The 17,529-nt window shown below is 39.1% G+C and overlaps 1 protein-coding gene across 5 annotated transcripts in view; it reads left to right on the forward strand.

Moving 5' to 3' along the window:
• The window catches only part of COL18A1 (collagen type XVIII alpha 1 chain), a 180,428-nt gene that overhangs the window by 133,396 nt on the left and 29,503 nt on the right, over positions 1-17,529 (forward strand). For 4 of the 5 annotated variants that reach the window (XM_039344199.1, XM_039344195.1, XM_039344197.1 and 1 more), the window contains 11 exons: positions 1,500-1,606; positions 2,659-2,685; positions 7,214-7,411; positions 9,698-9,724; positions 10,550-10,612; positions 10,771-10,857; positions 11,621-11,674; positions 12,167-12,325; positions 12,916-12,978; positions 13,139-13,183; positions 16,468-16,590. In XM_039344199.1, coding sequence (XP_039200133.1) covers positions 1,500-1,606; positions 2,659-2,685; positions 7,214-7,411; positions 9,698-9,724; positions 10,550-10,612; positions 10,771-10,857; positions 11,621-11,674; positions 12,167-12,325; positions 12,916-12,978; positions 13,139-13,183; positions 16,468-16,590 — 953 coding nt within the window. The remainder of the gene's footprint in view (positions 1-1,499; positions 1,607-2,658; positions 2,686-7,213; positions 7,412-9,697; positions 9,725-10,549; positions 10,613-10,770; positions 10,858-11,620; positions 11,675-12,166; positions 12,326-12,915; positions 12,979-13,138; positions 13,184-16,467; positions 16,591-17,529) is intronic. The other variant, XM_039344196.1, reaches the window with a different exon arrangement.

Here is a 17,529-nt window from a genome sequence, read left to right on the forward strand (position 1 = left end):
TAGTACTGGCAAAAAAAATTGTCAAAAAGTTTATAATAGTAGTAGTAGTAGTAGTAGTAGTAGTAGTAGTAGTAGTAATAATAGTAGTAATAAACAATAACAATAACAATAATAATATAATGGAAATTTACCACTAAGCAAAAAATATGTGCTTTCTTTTCATATCACGAAAACAAGCAATGGTCTGTACTTGGTATCTCTTACTAATGTTACATTGAACATTAGTATAGCATAACTTCAATAACTATCTACCTTTCTATAGATATTATCTTTTTCGGAATCTTTATGTAATTTTTATTTATTTATTTATTACATTTATATCTCACCATCAAGATTCTAGGTGGCTTACGAGATAAAAGCGACAATGTAAAACATTAAACTATAATTTTGTTTTAAATAAAGGCAATAATTTTAAAAAGTGGGGAATGTTGTGACATAGTTGTGCAGAAAGGAGTGTAAAAGTAATCAGAATCTTCAATGTCCTTCAATTTAAGCTTGTATTGAGCAAGCCGAAATATAGGAGACAACAAAGCACAGTAAAGAATTCTGCAGTTTTTAATTGAGAAGAAAAAAGTGTATAAATGAATGTGTCACCTGAGATGTGGAAAAGAATCTGGTTTTACAGTTGAACCGGTCATGGGATTCAGCCAGTTCACACCAGTTCAGAAGAACTGGTAGCTAATTTTTTGTTGCCCAGGCCCAGAATGGACTTCTGGAAGCAGCATCCACACAGAGAACTGGCCCTTTTTATGTCACATTATAGCTTTCAGTAATGTTGTGATGTGTGCTAAGTAGGGCTATGGAAATTGGCCTTGTGTTAACAGTATGTTCAGAAAGGAATCAGCAGTAAATAGGGCTGGCCACTAGGGGGCAGATTGGTTTTGAATTCAGAGAACAGCTACCCGTATATTCCTGTGTATAAGACGACCCCTGACTTTTGAGAAGATTTTCAGGCTTTAGAAAGTCGTCTTATACACCGGAAAATACGGTATATAAAATTTGGATTGCTAACAAAGAATTAAGGAAGAATGGAATAGCTATTTCGAGCTAATTAGCTCTCATCAGCCAAACATACCCTTCTGAGATTCGAACCTGGGCTGCTTGCACACACACACACACACACACACACACACACACACACACACACACACACACACACATATATATATATATATATATATATAATTAATGCATTAATTTTATGAAAATAATACTTTTTACATGCCATGCATGCCAATAGTATAATTACGCAAATGTGCAGTGCTTCTCAACCTCAGCAATTTTTAAGATGTGTGGACTTCAACTCCCAGAATTTCCCTGCTAGCAGAAACACTGTATTACATAATCTCCCTGAAACAGAATTTACAATAATAACCTCTCATCTATTTAGTTCATTTTAAATTTTGCCCTATCCCTGAATACCAAGCATTCTGGTTTCAAGGCTCCCTTATTGCATGAAGCAGATAATTCTGAACAATTCATTTTCATTCTCCTTATAGGTGGAACCAAAGGTGAAAAGGGAGACCCTGGAGAGAAAGGGGACCGTGGCCCCAAAGGAGATCCTGGGGCTGGTGTTTTGTCAACCAATGGTGATAAAGGAGAAAAGGTGAAGTAGCAATAAACAGCTTGCTCTCCTTTCCTGTTTTTTTACTGAAAGGCAACCATGTTGTGATCAAGTTCACCTAAAGAAGGAATATAGGATGGCCTTTCCCCCTTTCCTTTCCTCCTTTATTAAAAGTATTCTGATTGTCGTCTTCATTTCCGCCCCTCTATCCTGAGGCCTGCCTCCATTAGATATTCCATCTGTATAAAGAAAATGGTGGTTCCCAATAGGCAGTGAAGTGAACTTTCACCAGTTATCAAATTATTTCATGAATTTAGGAGTAGCTTCTACCACATTCAGGGGGTGTAGTGGAGAGGAAGAAACTAGACCAGCATGGGAAACAAAAGCATTTCAGATGGACAGTTGCCCTTTAATTGCCTATAGTCCTTGGTGATCAGGAGTCAAAAACTAAAGAGAAGGGAAATAGCCACTTGCCTCTATTCTCTAAAATAAATAATGGTAGCATCTGATGAGGAAGGCATAAATCTGAAGTAGTGGAACTTTCTCACTTTTCCAACAAAAGAATAGAAAGATTGTCCAAGAGTAAACTGCATTTGGGGGCAAATATAGGAATATGTGAGATCAGGAGGAAAGGCAACTTCTTGTAAAGGTGATGAAATAATACTTTTTTTTCTCTTAGGAAGAATTAGACGTTTCCTTCTAATGTCTGGCCACTGATATTTTTATTGCTCTTGAACCAAAGTGAACTTTATGGGAAGCACACTTGATTTGTGTGTTCATGAGAGATGCTTGCATTCATTTAATGTTAAATGTTCCTTTTCCCAACACAAAACATTCCCATTGTTGGATTACAACTCGCCCTCTCTAGCCAGCCAATATTTTGCTAATGACAACTGATGGGAATGGAGTACAACACATCTAGAAAGTTCTAAACTAGAAAAAGCTGCTCCTTTTCTTTTCCCACAGACAGCAGCTCGGTGGATAATTAATTTTGCTGAATGTTGGATTGATGGTTGGATATTGTTGCATGTTAGATTACGCAATATTGAAAAGCTTTGCTTTGCTCTGCTCTGCTCTGCTTTTTGCTTTTGCAGGGAGAAAAGGGGGAGCTGGGTGTAAAGGTAAGCATTGCAACAATCTTTTTTTGCCTCTAAAAAAGGTGTGAAAGGAATATTGGAATGAGAATCTAATGCATACTTATCTGGCATATTAATAATTATTTCACTATATACTGATCTAAAGCCCTCAAAGTACCATCTGCACTCCAGAGGGGAATTTTAAACAGTGTAGAAACTTCCATAAGAGCAATAATTTTAAGGGGAAAGCCCCTCTGAGGACAGCAAATCCCAAGAACAGCCCATTGAAAATTGAAGAGCTAAATTCATGCAATAAATTTTACCATAGTTTAACACAGGGGTAGGCAACTATGGCTCCTTACGACCTGTGGACATGCTGGCTTGGGAATTCTGGGAGTTGAAATCCACACGTTGAAAAGGTGCCATCGTTGCCTACCCCTGCGTTAACATAATAGCCTAGTTCACAATATGCTAAAACAATAGCTGAATTCCCACAACACACTGAACATAAACAATCTAACACTAGCGTTGTCTCTAAACCAGAGGTTTCTAAACCAGGGGTCCCCAACCTGTGGGCTGCGGCCCGCTATCAGGCCGTGACCTATTTGCAACAAGGGCCACTTGAGTGGCGGGCTGGTGTGTGCATATATGCGCACTGCCCAACTCATGCAAGTGCTGGCGTCGGCCCTCACAGCCCCACTTGTGCAAGTGGTGAGCACCTGCGCCTGCCACTCCCACAAATGAAGCTGTGCGCGCCTGTGTGCATGTGCCTACCCTTCACACAAAACCACCCCCTCTTTCCCCCCCTCCCCCCGCATCAGGCCGCCAGCCCGGAAAGGTGGGGCACGCTGTTCTAAACCTTTTGCCATCACACCTCCATTTAATGTAATCTTAACGTACACACCTCCCCCAAAATTGCAAATGTCAAAACTAACCGGAATGAACAGTGAAAACAATGTAATGAAACTTTGGGAATGGTGAATTGATTGTAACAATGTACAACTCAAAGATTCTTTACCTTCCCTGGACTCTGACTGCACCTCCCTAAGGGGAGCTTTATCTCTCGGTTTTGGAAATTCTGCTTTAAACCAGGGCAACAGATGTAGAAGTCATCAGGTTTTCTGAGCAGAAGCAAGGATTTTTGAAAAAAATCTACTTTATGTTTTTAGATTTTATTATTTCTTTATTTTCCCACCTTTATTATTTTTATTAAAAGATGGTGAACATACCTGATACTTCTTCTTCCTGCCGTTTTTCCCCCCAGAACAACCCTGTGAGGTGGGTTGAGCTGAGAAAGAGTGACTGGCCCAAAGTCACCCAGCTGGCTTTCAATGCCTAGGGCAGGATTAGAACTCATGGTATTCCATTTTTTTTTTTTAAAAAAACCCCAACGACATTGAGGTTACATATTTTTATGCAACTGGAAAGATAACTATATATAAAATGAAGGTTAAAAAGTAAAACAGGAGTGCCTGGCTTTAAAACGATTGCATCCCCAATTCATTATTTTCATTATTAACACGAGTTGCTGTTGGTTCCCCTCAGTTTTTGCCAGTTTTTATCGCTTTTCCAGAAAAACTCGTGGAGAGAAAATGCCCCCTTCCCCATTTTCCTGTCCTTTTTGTTGAACTTTCCTTTCCTTGTGCCACTCAATCCCTCCTTCAGCTGGAGCCCAGCGAAGGTCCTAGCTTCCTCCTCCTTCCCCCTATTTATTTGTTTGTTTGTTTGTTTATTATATTTATATGCCTCCTATCTCACTATCTAGTGACTCTTTGCTTATCTTTTGGACAAAATACACTTTGTTAGTACATCGTCTTTGGCAGTGGGAGAAGGACCCTAGGGATCACTGTCAAACACCATTGTAGGCTAATGTTTGGTGTACTGAGAACCCAGTCAGCAGTACATCGTAGTGTGAGCTAGTTGTTGATTGGGTGGGCAGGGATATAGAAAACTGAGATAGGTCAATCAAACCAAAGGCTACTGTATTTATCTAGAAGTCTCTTCATTACTACTGGACTGGGGGCAACATGCCTCCAATAACTGTAGTAGGGGAAAGTCCCTGGAAGAGATCTTGCTGCTATTTGGAATACAAAATGCTGGAGTAAATGGGCCTTGCCTGGATTGGTCAAGGCTGTTCTTGTGAGACAGAAAGTGGGTAGGAATGAAATAGAATAGCCAGGAAACATAGTAGTTTTATAAGAACCATGAATAATATTTCTTTTTCATGGCAGCGTTCTCATGTGCTTTTAAAGAAAAATTAGATCATACAGACATTTAATTTATCCCTAGGGTAATTTATCCCTAGGGTAACTCCATAGCCTCCAAATTCTGCTTTTACATCTTCCATCCCAAGGCTTCGGCAAAAGATAGAACAGAATGACGTTAATTTGAGGGAATCCTTCCTGATTCAAATGGGTTTCCATCTAAAACACAACAGTTTCTTTGTGCAGTTAATTTATGTGCAATTGCTATTCTTTGCACAAAAATAAATATATTTTTTTTTAGCTAAGATACTCAGTTTGATGGCTTGCGCTCAGAATCTCTAAATATAGAGATATCCTCTTCTTATATTTGTTGTTGCATATCTTGCCTCTAACATCCACTGGTACCAAATGAATCACTGTTTGGAACTTGCCTGGGGAGTGAAAGATGCTTATTGTGTTATCAGAATTTGGAATTAAGTTATTTGTTGCAAAAAGCATTCACTTTCCGTCATAAAATTGAATGGAATGCTTTTTTGCTTAACAGCTTGGAAAGAAGCCCTATTTTTAGACTAATGTTATTGAGCTCTTTCTACAAGGCAAAACAGTTAAATCAACCTATACTTAGTCTAATATTGCAAGAAATAGAACAAAGTTCCTTTCATTTAAAAATAATTGCTTTCCACTTTTTTTTTCCTTTTAAAATATGTGCTAGAATCTCTTCATACATAAATACTCTGTTCTGGAGCAACTGTGCAATGCATACCTCCATAAGCACATATCCAAGATGGGGAAATATTCTTGAATTTAGGGGGATCAGAACAGGATTAATTTCCCTAAAGCAGTAGTGGCAAACCTATGGCACTCATGCCAGAGGTGGCACTCAAAGCTCTCTCTGTGGGCATGCGCACCGTTGTCCCAGCCCCACCTCTCCCTGCGGCTCCCACCTCACCAGCAGCCCCCCCAGAGGAGAGTTGCCCCCGAGCACGGCCCATGCGGAGCAGTGCAGCCAAGAACATGGCAGCCGGACATTGGGGACAAGACTCCGCCCTTGTGCCCCATCATGTGCAGTTGATTCTGCAGGGCACAAGCAGAGGGCATGGTGCTGCTGGGCTGCCTGGGCAATCTGTGGAGGCAGTGGGTGGCCCTGTGGGCAGGCGGGACAGGGTCGGGGAGCGGGATGGGGGCCAGGTGGGGGCGGAGCAGGCAGGGTGGGGGCGGGGCCTGTTTTGGGGCACTTGATTTCTAAAAGGTTCGCCATCACTGCCCTAAAGGAAGAATCTCGATTAGCAATATAACACCCCCGAAACCTGACAAATGAGCAAAACATAGGTCAAATATTTCTAGCTTTATTCCAATGAATAATTAACTTGCATTATTTGAAAAGGGCTTGATGTGGAAAATGGAATAAATAAACATTGCTAAATTCCAGATGGCTCAAAACGTAAGCAACTGGAAACCCAAATTCTTCAGGAAAGAAAACAGTCAAATTAAAATAGAGACGTTTCCTGGAACAATGCTAGCTATGACATGGCATCTTAAAGAGGACCTCTGTCTAGCCCTTGGGCCTCCTGGATGTTTCCTCCCTTTAGAAAAGGGAATTAACAGCCTCCCCCCTTTTTTTCTTTTTTCTTTTTACTTCCGTTCAGTGTAGTTTCTCTGTAGTAGACCGAAGGCCTTAGTTGCTTCCTTTTCTCCCCCTTCTCGCTGCATCTGTCCTAATTGTAACCTCAGCCACTATGGAAGTTGTTTATATCCCTGCCCCAGTGGAGGAAGAGTGCACTTCCTCCGTTGTCTCAAATGGTGGGTGGGCAGGTGGAATGGAGAAACAGCATTTGGATCAGCCTTATGCAGGTGGTGAAGGGATGACATGCAATATGATTTAATGTCTAATTTCTTTGCTTTGGCAATAGCATACTGTATGTAGCCTTTGCTCACAGGCCAGCGCTTCTGTTTGCATTGTCGTTTCTGATGTATACGTAACAAGTTACCAGCAGTAGATCTTATGTAGAAGACTTGTCCCTTCTTCCAAAATAGTATTGGGTAAAGCACTTGAACTAATATTGGTATAAACTCTGATTTAAGGCTAGAAAGAAACACAAATACACAATAATTAATATATTGCAGAGAGAAGCAATCTGGTATCCTCTAGAAATTTTGGATGATAGTTCCCATGGTCCCTTGCTGATGGGGGCAGGGACTGATGGGAACTGAAGTCCAGTGTGACTGGAGGCTATCAAGCTGCCTGTCTCGCTACTTCCAGCATGTGACAGAAGGAAATGGGAAGATAATAATTCATACCCATTCCATTTCCAACTTAGAAGAAACTATATTTGTCTTGTTTTCATTTTTTGTATTTTCTTCCCCTTTAGGGAAGTGCAGGCTTTGGATATCCAGGCTCTAAAGGACAGAAAGGTGAGCCTGGTATTCAAGGGCTTCCTGGTCCAATTGGGCCCCCAGGACCTCCTGGAACCATCATGAGGCACTCTGATGGCTCTACTGTTCAGCAACCAGGAGCCCCACTAGGACCTCCTGGAAAAGATGGTCAACCTGGAAAGGATGGAGAGCCTGTAAGTTACCTTTTTATATGATAGTTGATTTCCACTGGTGGGAAATGCACAAAGGGTTGGAATGGCTTGCCTCTTAGAATTCATTAATTTATTGTTACTATACATTGCCATTCATGCAAGGGGTAGCCAAGGGTACCAGCCTTAGCTGGACTCATGTCCCATGCAGCATTTTCTATTAACAGGACAATTCCTTTTGGACAGATTTTTGCCAATATGCCACCAGCAGAACCAGAGTCCAGTTTTATCCCAAGTGTGTGCTTATACTAATCCATTAAAGCTAGTATTTCTAACCTAAAGACTGCCTTGGAAACCAACATATTGTTGGCAACATTCCTCTATATTACAAGATAAATATCATCATTTATTGATTTAGAATACATATACGATAAAGTGAATAGTCTCGAATCATGCAAGTTTACATGTATATGAAGATAAAAGTTGGTTGTTCTACATGATGGAAATAAAACGTGCATGAGAATAAATGGCTTACAGAAGGGCAGGTGGATGAAGTTATGTACCTCAGTGCAATTTACTAATACAAAAATATAGAGACCTTTTTAAGCATGCAGATGCTGGTTAAAAAAAACCAAGCGGTATGTAGTCTGTTGTGATGGATGAATAAATGTTATTGTGTTAAAAATATGCTATTACCCAGTTGTTATATGGAAATGAGAATTGGGTGTATCAGGAGAAACTTAAAAGTAAGTGGAATGGCATAGGACTGAAGCACTGAAGAAATGTGTATAGTAAAATAAGAATGAAGAATACCTGGATACTAAACAAATCTAGATTTAATACAAAAGTGAATGACCAGTATGAAAGAATTATGTCATATAGGTTTGCAAATTGAGAGAGAATGAATGAAGACTGAATGGATAACAAAATAAATATATGAAGGCATGGCAAATGGTTGAAAGAAAGAGCAAAATAAAAAAAAGCTGGATGACTGTTGATGAGATCCTCAAGAAGTGAAAGGTCAGGAGTTTATGAAGCAATGTATAAATCAGTGATTGGATGAGGAAGAAGGAAAGAGGGTTTGGAAAGATGGAAAGCTATGGAGAGAAATACTGAATGATATTGGCATAAAGCAGATCAATCTATACTTTCTTTTTCTTATCTCATGGCTTAAATTTCTTTAGCTTACTATTTCTTACTCCTTTTCTGCTCTCTGCGTAACATCACTTATCCTGAAAGGGAATAGCCTCATAGGTATGTATACATGTATGCACTTATACAATGGAATGAGCAAAATGTGGTTACATTCTCTGTATACAAATAAATCCATATTGACACCACCTTTCAGGCTCACCATAAAAGCCAATAGTCCTAAAGATTTTAGTGAACCTTTTCTGTCCATTTTCTTATTTTCTTCACATGAGTTTCCTATCCATTTGCTTTCCTCTCAGTTTTTGTTTCATCCATCAGATTTAAGACTTATTTAAAAATGGAACCTTTAGAGTGCAACCCCCCCCTTTAGTTGGTAGATTGTTTTTGAAGATTATAATAGGCCATTCTATTAAGGGCATAAATAATGAAGCCATGATGATCTTTTATACAAAATCCATGATTGGCCCTTATTTGTTAGAAATATGACACAAAATAGTGTACAATCAGGTTTTAAATTCTAGAGATGGATTTTTTCATTTTCAATGGAAAATTTCACTTGAACTTTGATATGTCTTTGGTCTTTCAGCTTAATAGTCCTCAAAACAGATTCCCTTTTTCAAATGTATTTTAGTTTTGCTTCTGCTTTTTTGCCTGCATATTTTGTTCCTTCAGTCCCCAACTCTAGCATCACATGAATTAGACTTGACACATCCTCCCTATCCTGCGACTCAGTGTTTCTGAAATATATTCCAGCAGATTCTGTAACCTCTGAAACAGATTTGAGAACAAATAGAGGGTCACAGGGGAGAAAGGGAACAATCCTTTGTCTTAGAGGAAAAAGAGTGCCCTTCTAAGTTCTTTCCCATATTGGTGCTCTTTTTAAATATTTGTTATCATTGGCTTCTCTTCTCATTAGTAATCCTAATATTTTCCCTGTTCTTCTCTCTTTTGCTTCCTTTCTGAGCTGCTGTGTTGTTGAACTCTCTTTAGTACAGTCAGAAATAAGCCAAGATATTCTTCATATGTTTTGTGCAAGTCTGAGTGAGCTATCCCTGTAGCTGATTTAGCCAAATATATGAATGTGAGAAAGTAGCAGAGGAAATTAGCTTGGGTTTTGAAATTTAAATCACAACAATGTAAAAGTGCTAAGTTCTGCTTCCAACATTTTGTTCTTTTTAGGGAGATCCTGGTGAAGATGGTAAACCAGTAAGTTCTGTTGTTTCTGCCTCACATTTGAGATATGAACTTTTTAGTTTTGAACTATACAGTTGTAAAGAAATTTCTGTATACCATGCAAAACTGTCCTGAGTGTCTCACAGAAAAATGATGACAATCTTATACATGTTTGCTCAGAAGTTACTCCCCTTATGTTTTATGAGTTAACTTTCAAGTAGATGAGAATAAGATTGTATCCTAAGCCATATTTTATGCAGATGTTTCCAGACCAGACTTTTAATAAAAATGCTTGTTCTACATTCATTCAAGTGAAGTGTGTAATGATTAGGCAATCAAATCTGTAAATTTGTAAATCTGCCAGAATCACAACTGAGTCTAATGTCTCCAGATGCCCTCCCCCCCCCCCCGACCTAAGAAATAGGAAAAACAAAACTAGGGAAGCCAAAAGAGTAAACTAAAAGTATGTAAAGTATTATATTTAAAATGATTCCAAAATTTATTCTTTTTTTAAAAAATGCAGTTTGTCATTCTCAGATATGTTGTTGCATATTTGTTTATGAGTAATAAACTAAGTTGAAATGTTGCTTGAAATATTGAAACAGAATCCAGCAGTCGTTAAAATGGGAAGAAAAGTGCTTTTCAGTTGTATCAGACCAAAGATGATTCACACATTGCACTGACTAAGCCAAGGGTTCTCAAACTGGGGTCGGGGCCCATCAGAGGGGTGTAAGTGACTTAGATGGAGGTCACAATATTTTGTACAATTTTGTTTATGCAGGTAAACAAAATTACGGATTTTGAAAAATCAGCTAATTAGGCTTGATCAAAATACATATTTATTCATTTCTTGTGTAGGGTGATGTTGGTCCCCAAGGATTCCCTGGAACTCCGGGTGAGCCTGGCCTAAGAGGCGAAAAGGTACAAATACTCTAAGGCTATAAAAATATGGCTGTGCTGTTACTGCAGTTCAACATTTTGCGAGTAGTCTGTTTTGACTGAGGGATTTGGGCGGGATTTTTGGGGAGAAGGTACTGTGATCAGTATTCTCAGCTGGGTAACTTGTTCTTTCCATCTAGGGAGAACCAGGTATTGGTGCAAGAGGTCCTCCTGGGCCCCCAGGCCCACCTGGGAAACCTGGATTGAGTTCCAAACTGGATAAGTTGGTGAGTTCCAAAGGCTCGTAATAAAGACACAGAGTGGAGCTTGTTTTTGTGATCTTACCCCACCTAGGAAATGATGCTGCACTGCCAGGACAGCTCTCTGCTTTTCTCTTTAGGCAAATTATCTGCCTCCCTTAACATGACTTAGATCTGTATAAGTGGAATTTCCATCAGCTGAATGAAACTACCAGGTGTCAGGGATTGCATGTGCCCCTGCTGCCCCCATTCTCAAATCTGAAACAGATGTTGGGAGCTATGCAGGAGGTAGGAGAACTCGAGAAAAATCACTCTGCACCACTGCAAATCCAATTGTTATATTTGGGTGGCGCCTTATTATATATCTGCCAAGTCTGTTCCTTTCTTACTCTAGGTAGAATTCTTTAATTTTCCCCAGCTTTTAACATTTTAAATTGCTTGAAAGTATTAGTTATTCTGCCTTGAATAGTATTGTATTTTTACTGTTGTAATGTTTTATTGTAAATATTTCTGGGAGAATTTACATAAATATTCATTACTCATTGGATGTTCATTTAGTCTTCCAGTGGAAAATTTAGTATATAAAGTATTAAATTACAGAATAAAATTTCCTAAATTTATTAACATGCCCTGTTTGTCTGGATTTCTTCTCAGTATAAACCAAGAACACAGCAGGTGAAATTAGGCAGATATACTGTATTACTTTGAACTACTTAGGTCTTTGTTTAAGTAGCATTTAACTGTGATATGCTTAATCACTTGTTTGCATTTGTGCTTTTTTTTCTTCCAGACATTTATTGATATGGAGGGGTCTGGTTTTGGAAGTGAGTTGGAGACTTTGCGGGTAAGTACCTAAGTACCCCTTACTGAATAGAGGAACTGATGTTCCATTGATTAGATCAGATTTGGGAGGAGTAAAGAGAGAAACAATAATAGTGGCCTTCCTCAATATTGAGTCATCCAGATGTTTCAATACTCTTAACTCCAAAAATAGCACCATTAATTTTTAACCAGAAGGCCCAAAATCTCTGTGCCACATGATCTTCAAATATCAATGATGTAGCATTTGCTCAGCAAATGGCTGTTTCTAGTTCTGTAGGGTCTGCAAACAAATTAACTTGGCTAGAATAAGCACCCTTATTATTTGTTGGGCACACATTAGGTTAGAACAGGGGTGTTCAAACTTGGCAACTTTAAAACTTGACTTTAATTCCTGGAATTCCTCAGCCAGTAATGCTGGCTGGGGAATTCTGAGAATTGAGGTCCACAGGTCTTAAAGTTGCCAAGGTTTGGAGACCTTTGGGTTAGAACATACATTATATTTATTGTGTTTCAGGGTCCCAGAGGACCACCTGGGCCTCCAGGCCCTCCTGGTGTACCTGGTTTACCAGGACAACCTGGGAGATTTGGGACAAATGGCACTGACCTTCCAGGACCCCCAGGCCTCCCTGGAGTTCCAGGGAGAAATGGCAACCCAGGAATAGCAGGACCTCCGGTGAGTAAATCATGTAACTGTCACCAAAAGCTACCCAGTGCCTCACTCTGTCATGGTAAGCAAGTTTTCTGTTGTGTAGTGCATGTGCAGTGGGAGGAGGCTTGCATGCCCCTTTGCTAGCTGTGGTTATCATGCTGAATCCTGGATGATAATGAAGAACTTGTCTCACTGGCATATTAGTAGAATTTGGGAAATGTGAGGAAATGAGGGTTGGATTTGGCTTGTGTGGTCTAGTAGTTAAAGTGTTGGACTAAAACAGGGTTCAAATGCACCTTCAGCCATGGAAGCTCATTGGATGACTATGGCATCCATCAAACCTTCTCTCCATCCACACTTTCCTTACAGGCTTATTGTGGGGAAATTTTAGAGGAGGGAGAACTATGTATGCTGCCTTAAGTTTCTATAAAACTAATCAAGAAAAATAAATAAATAAACACAGGCAGGTTAATGATGGTAAGAAAATCAAGCCTTTACTTATCTCTGAGGATGTAGATGTTCACATTTTCAAAGCATAAATGTCACACACAAGTCTGCATAGGATAATCTCTGAACATTTAACTGAGGAAAATTTTTTTCTTACTATTTCCTAGGGCCCACCTGGGCCTCCAGGAAAAGATGGCATGCCTGGTAAACCTGGAGAAAAAGGAGCACCGGTATGTATCCTTCCTCTTCAACGATGCTCAGGATCACCAGGGTACACAATGAGGAGGACCAGCCAGAGAAACTGGACTTCCTTTGCCACTACCTACTTCATCAAGGTGTCTTTCAACACTTCGATGTAAATTCACTGGTCTTTTCCTTTCCTGTTTCCAGGGAGAATCAGGTGAAGTGGGCTTCCCTGGAGCACCTGGACCAAAGGTACAGTAGCTTATTTTCTAAAGAAATAGTTACTAGTCCATGTGTTGATTCTAGTTTGGTAACATTACAACATTGTAAGACTTTTTTTTGATGTATGTACTAAGTTTTTGAGTGCAAGTGTTTAAAAAGGTAACGATTTCACTAAATCAGGTTCCAATGTTGATGATTTCATGAATATGTTCATGTAGTTTTCTTGGCAACTGTATGAAACTGGTTTGTCAATCTCTTTTTCTTGGTGGTGGGGATGGGTGGGTGGAGATATCAGGAATTTCCCAAATTATGGTAGGGTAGGATTCAACTACTAACTAGGTCATAAACCACTGAACATTTCAAGAGCAGTTAAGGCAAGCATTTGTGTTTGCTATGTATAACTGATTTTATCAATCCCATTTCAAAGATATCCCAGTGTTCTATGGAAGGAAACATATTTACAGCTCTTGCTCCCTTTCAAAGAGCCCAGGGCTTGTAAGGCATTGTAAGTGTTCTAGTTTCAGGTGCTGAGAATACAGTATTGTGTTAGAAATGTCTTTGTGCTTACAGAGAAATGAAATTTTCTTCCTTCTTCATGGTAGCAAAATAGGTCTGTAGTAAAAATGTGTTCCAAGATTGCCATCCAGGAGAATATAATGTTATTTTGCAAAGTTACATATGATGTGATACATTTTTAAAAAGATAGTTTCTCCTGTCATGAAAGCACTATGGTCTGGTTTCAAAATATACTATATTTGGGGACTTCTTCAGTCACTATTTCACTATTACCTTTTAAAATTCTTCTTTTCCCTTTATCCTCTGTGCTGAAGATAGAATTTCTGTGCCAGAAAATGGAATTATGACAAAAAGCAGTATTATAATACAATATTAACCCAGAAAAATCTGATTAGTCCATTGAGAGATGTGGATGTAATTATCTGCATTTGATATTTTGGCTGAAGTGTCTTCCATTATGGCCCAACCTGATAGTTAAAGATGGAATTTCTTTTATATCAACATCTTCCTTTAGCACAGTGTTTCTCAACCTTGACAATTTTAAGGCATGTGGACTTCAACTCCCAGAATTCCACAGCCAGTGCTGGCTGTGGAATTCTGGGAGTTGAAGTCCACATGCCTTAAAATTGTCAAGGTTGAGAAACACTGCTTTAGCAAATACAGGTGGGGTTCTACTTCCAGATTCCAGTGTTGATGCCATTATATGTTATAAAGTACACACATTTCATTTGATTAATAGCCTCTGTTCATAAAGCCATTTGCTTTCACTAACATTTCTCACCTCTTGATTTCTTCCTCTTTCCACTGTATATAATTCTTTAAATTGTTCATTTCTAAGTTACTGCAGTTTCTAATGCAGAATCTAATATTGCATAACAACAACAACAATAATAATGTTGGAAGGGACCTTGGAGGTCATCTAGTCCAACCCCCTGCTCAGGCTATATACCATTTCAGACAAATCGCTGTCCAGTCTCTTCTTAAAAACTTCCAGTGTTAGAGCATTCACAGCTTCTGGAGGCAGGTTGTTCCACTGATTAATTATTCTAACTGCCAGGAAATTTCTCCTTAGTTCTAGGTTGCTTCTCTCTTCGGTTAGTTTCCACCCGTTGCTTCTTGTCCTGCCTTCAGGTGCTCTTCTTTGTGGCAGCCCCTGAGATATTGGAACACTGTTATCATGTCAACTCTCGTCCTTCTCTTCATTAGACTACACATACCCAATTCCAGCAACTGTTTCTTATATGTTTTAGCCTCCAGTCCCCTAATCATCTTTGATCATGTCTAACAAGTGCTCAGTATTAGGTCTTCTCAGGTTTTCTTGCTGGATCTTTTACTCCTACACATCTTCCTTTGATAAATCTAATAAATAGCATAGTTTCCATCTAACAAGTTTGAAGAGGTAGCAGCCAGCTTGCCTCCGAATAAGAAAATGTTGGCCTAAATTCTCAACTCCTTCACAACAGAAATTTCTCATGAAGATTTACAACTTAATGTAACATTCCATTATTATCATTCTAAGAAGTGGCATAATTTATAGATTCATGTATCAGCCACTTAATCATATCACCTGCTGAAATTCCACCATCAAACACAATATGTAGAACATAATAGGAGCCCTGCTGGATGAGGCCAAAAACCTGTCTAAATCCATTTCCTAAAGCAGGGACTAACCAGACACATTCTGAAACTGCAGCAAAGACAATGGCTATGATGCTCCCTAACAGGTGTTGTTTAAATATGCTGAAGGTAATAAACAGCCATCAGACCTGAAAGTTACTGATCATTTGGTCTTCCATTAATTTGCTGAGTCCTATTTTAACTTGTTTTAAATTGGTGGGCTTCAAATTCTATCAGCCCCAAGTAAAGTGGCCAATAGTTGGGAATAATAGGAGGTGTTGGTCCAACACATGACGATAATCTGCTTGGACTTGAGTTAATAAAACTGACACTGGCATTTGAGAGAACAGTGTTTTTTAATTAACAATTTTAAAAGCTAAGAGCAGAAGTCTGTTAAATATAAAAAGGGTTGTATTTGCTGACATGGGTTGTATTTGTTGCAACTACTTTCCCCTTTCAGCATGCTTGTTCTGACCTGCAATACAAGGGTATGAACATAATTTCTAAGTCAACATATGTTGTCAAATGTTCCCCCTACTTATTTTGCTTATGTGAGATGCTTGTTTTTCTGAGGTTCCACAACAATTCATAAGCACGGTATCACAATCACGTAAGATGTGATGTTGCACCAAAAATGTCAACTGTGTTCTTCAGTTTCGAGCAAGTAGTCAAAATGTGCATAATCTTGCACATTTGTTGAATCTCAAAGCAAAGTGTGGTAATAAGTGCAGCAAAATCATATCCATTTATTTTGTTTATTATTTTTTTATGACACCCATCTCCCCTATAAGTTGACTCTACCCATTCTGTATAATGTAGATGCAATTCTGAGATTTGGTTGAAACAAATATACTTAGCTTAATGCTTGCAGAGGAACATTTTGTCCTGTGACTATCTTGCTTGGTATGATATGATAAGAGATGTATGATGTAATTAGGGATCTGTATACATCTGCAAGCAAACAACCAGGCTCAGAGAGCACTCCATGGTTGTGTATACAGACATATACGTGCAGGCATACATATGTAATCCAAACCAGATGATAAATCTATAATCAGAACTCTATGAGTCCTGGATGCATGCATTCCTATCTTTTCATTTTGATATTCCAATTTGCATGGCTCTGAATACTTTATTCCTTGTGAGAAATAGAATTATCTTAATTTTCAATGTTCTTTCAGGGCAACCCGGGAGTGCCAGGATCGCCAGGAGTACCAGGTGAACTTGGTCTGGCGGGCCTTCCTGGGCCGATGGGACCACGTGGATTGCCAGGACCCCCTGGGCCAGGCATTGCGGCAGAATTTGTGAGTACCAAACATTTGAGTGTGGTTTAGAACAAGGTGCAAAATGCTGAAGAGCATTGCGATTTCTAGTCTGATCTATTTATTACATGTTATTGCTATTACCGAACCATTAATGTCCTTGGTAGTTCACAGGGAAATAGTAGAAGCTGACCAAATCTATAACAGTTTGAGATCCAATACAGACTGAGATAAGATAGATAAAGTCAAAGAAATACAGGGAGAATATCCCTTCAGTTCAGCAAGGCTCTGTGCTAAGTTCTTGTTGGCCAGTTTTAGAACTCATGTTGGGCAAGTAATGATTCATGGATGCAGTTCTTGGATAAATAAGTTTATTGCAAGAACCAGGTTAACCAGCTTTTAAGAAGGAATTGGAAGACCAAGGTTGGAAGACCAAGGACAAAATCAAGTCTTTTTGGCAGCAAAGGCTGCTATAGAGAAGAGAAAGGCTAGAAATGATGATGACCATCACAGAAAGGGAGTCTGTGACATTGATGACATCATGTTTCATTAAGCGAGCAGAAAATGGGGTTGAACAGTATTTATGTTATATACTATATAGCAGAGATGCTCAACCTCGGCAACTTTAAGAGTGTGGACTTCAACTCTCAGAATTCCTCAGCCAGCCAAGCTGACTAAGGAATTCTGGGAATTGAAGTCCACAAGTCTTAAAGTTGCCAAGGTTGGAGACCCCTGCTGTATAGCATATATATACACACACACATATGTACAATTGTACAATTGAGAGGTCCCTGGTGCACTCTGAGCTTGCTTGTTTTCTTGCAGACGTTTCATTACCCTAACTAGGTAACATCATCAGTACCAGCAAGCAAGCTCAGAGAGCACCAAGGACCCCTCATTTCAACCCCTGAGCTACAAATATTCTCCTTCATTGAATTGTACAATTGTACCATTGTAGTTTTTTATTTTTTATATATATCC

Source organism: Crotalus tigris, unplaced genomic scaffold (genome assembly GCF_016545835.1).
Source record: "Crotalus tigris isolate CLP2741 ecotype Arizona unplaced genomic scaffold, ASM1654583v1 scf7180000017899.1852299, whole genome shotgun sequence".
Lineage (NCBI taxonomy): Eukaryota > Metazoa > Chordata > Lepidosauria > Squamata > Viperidae > Crotalus > Crotalus tigris.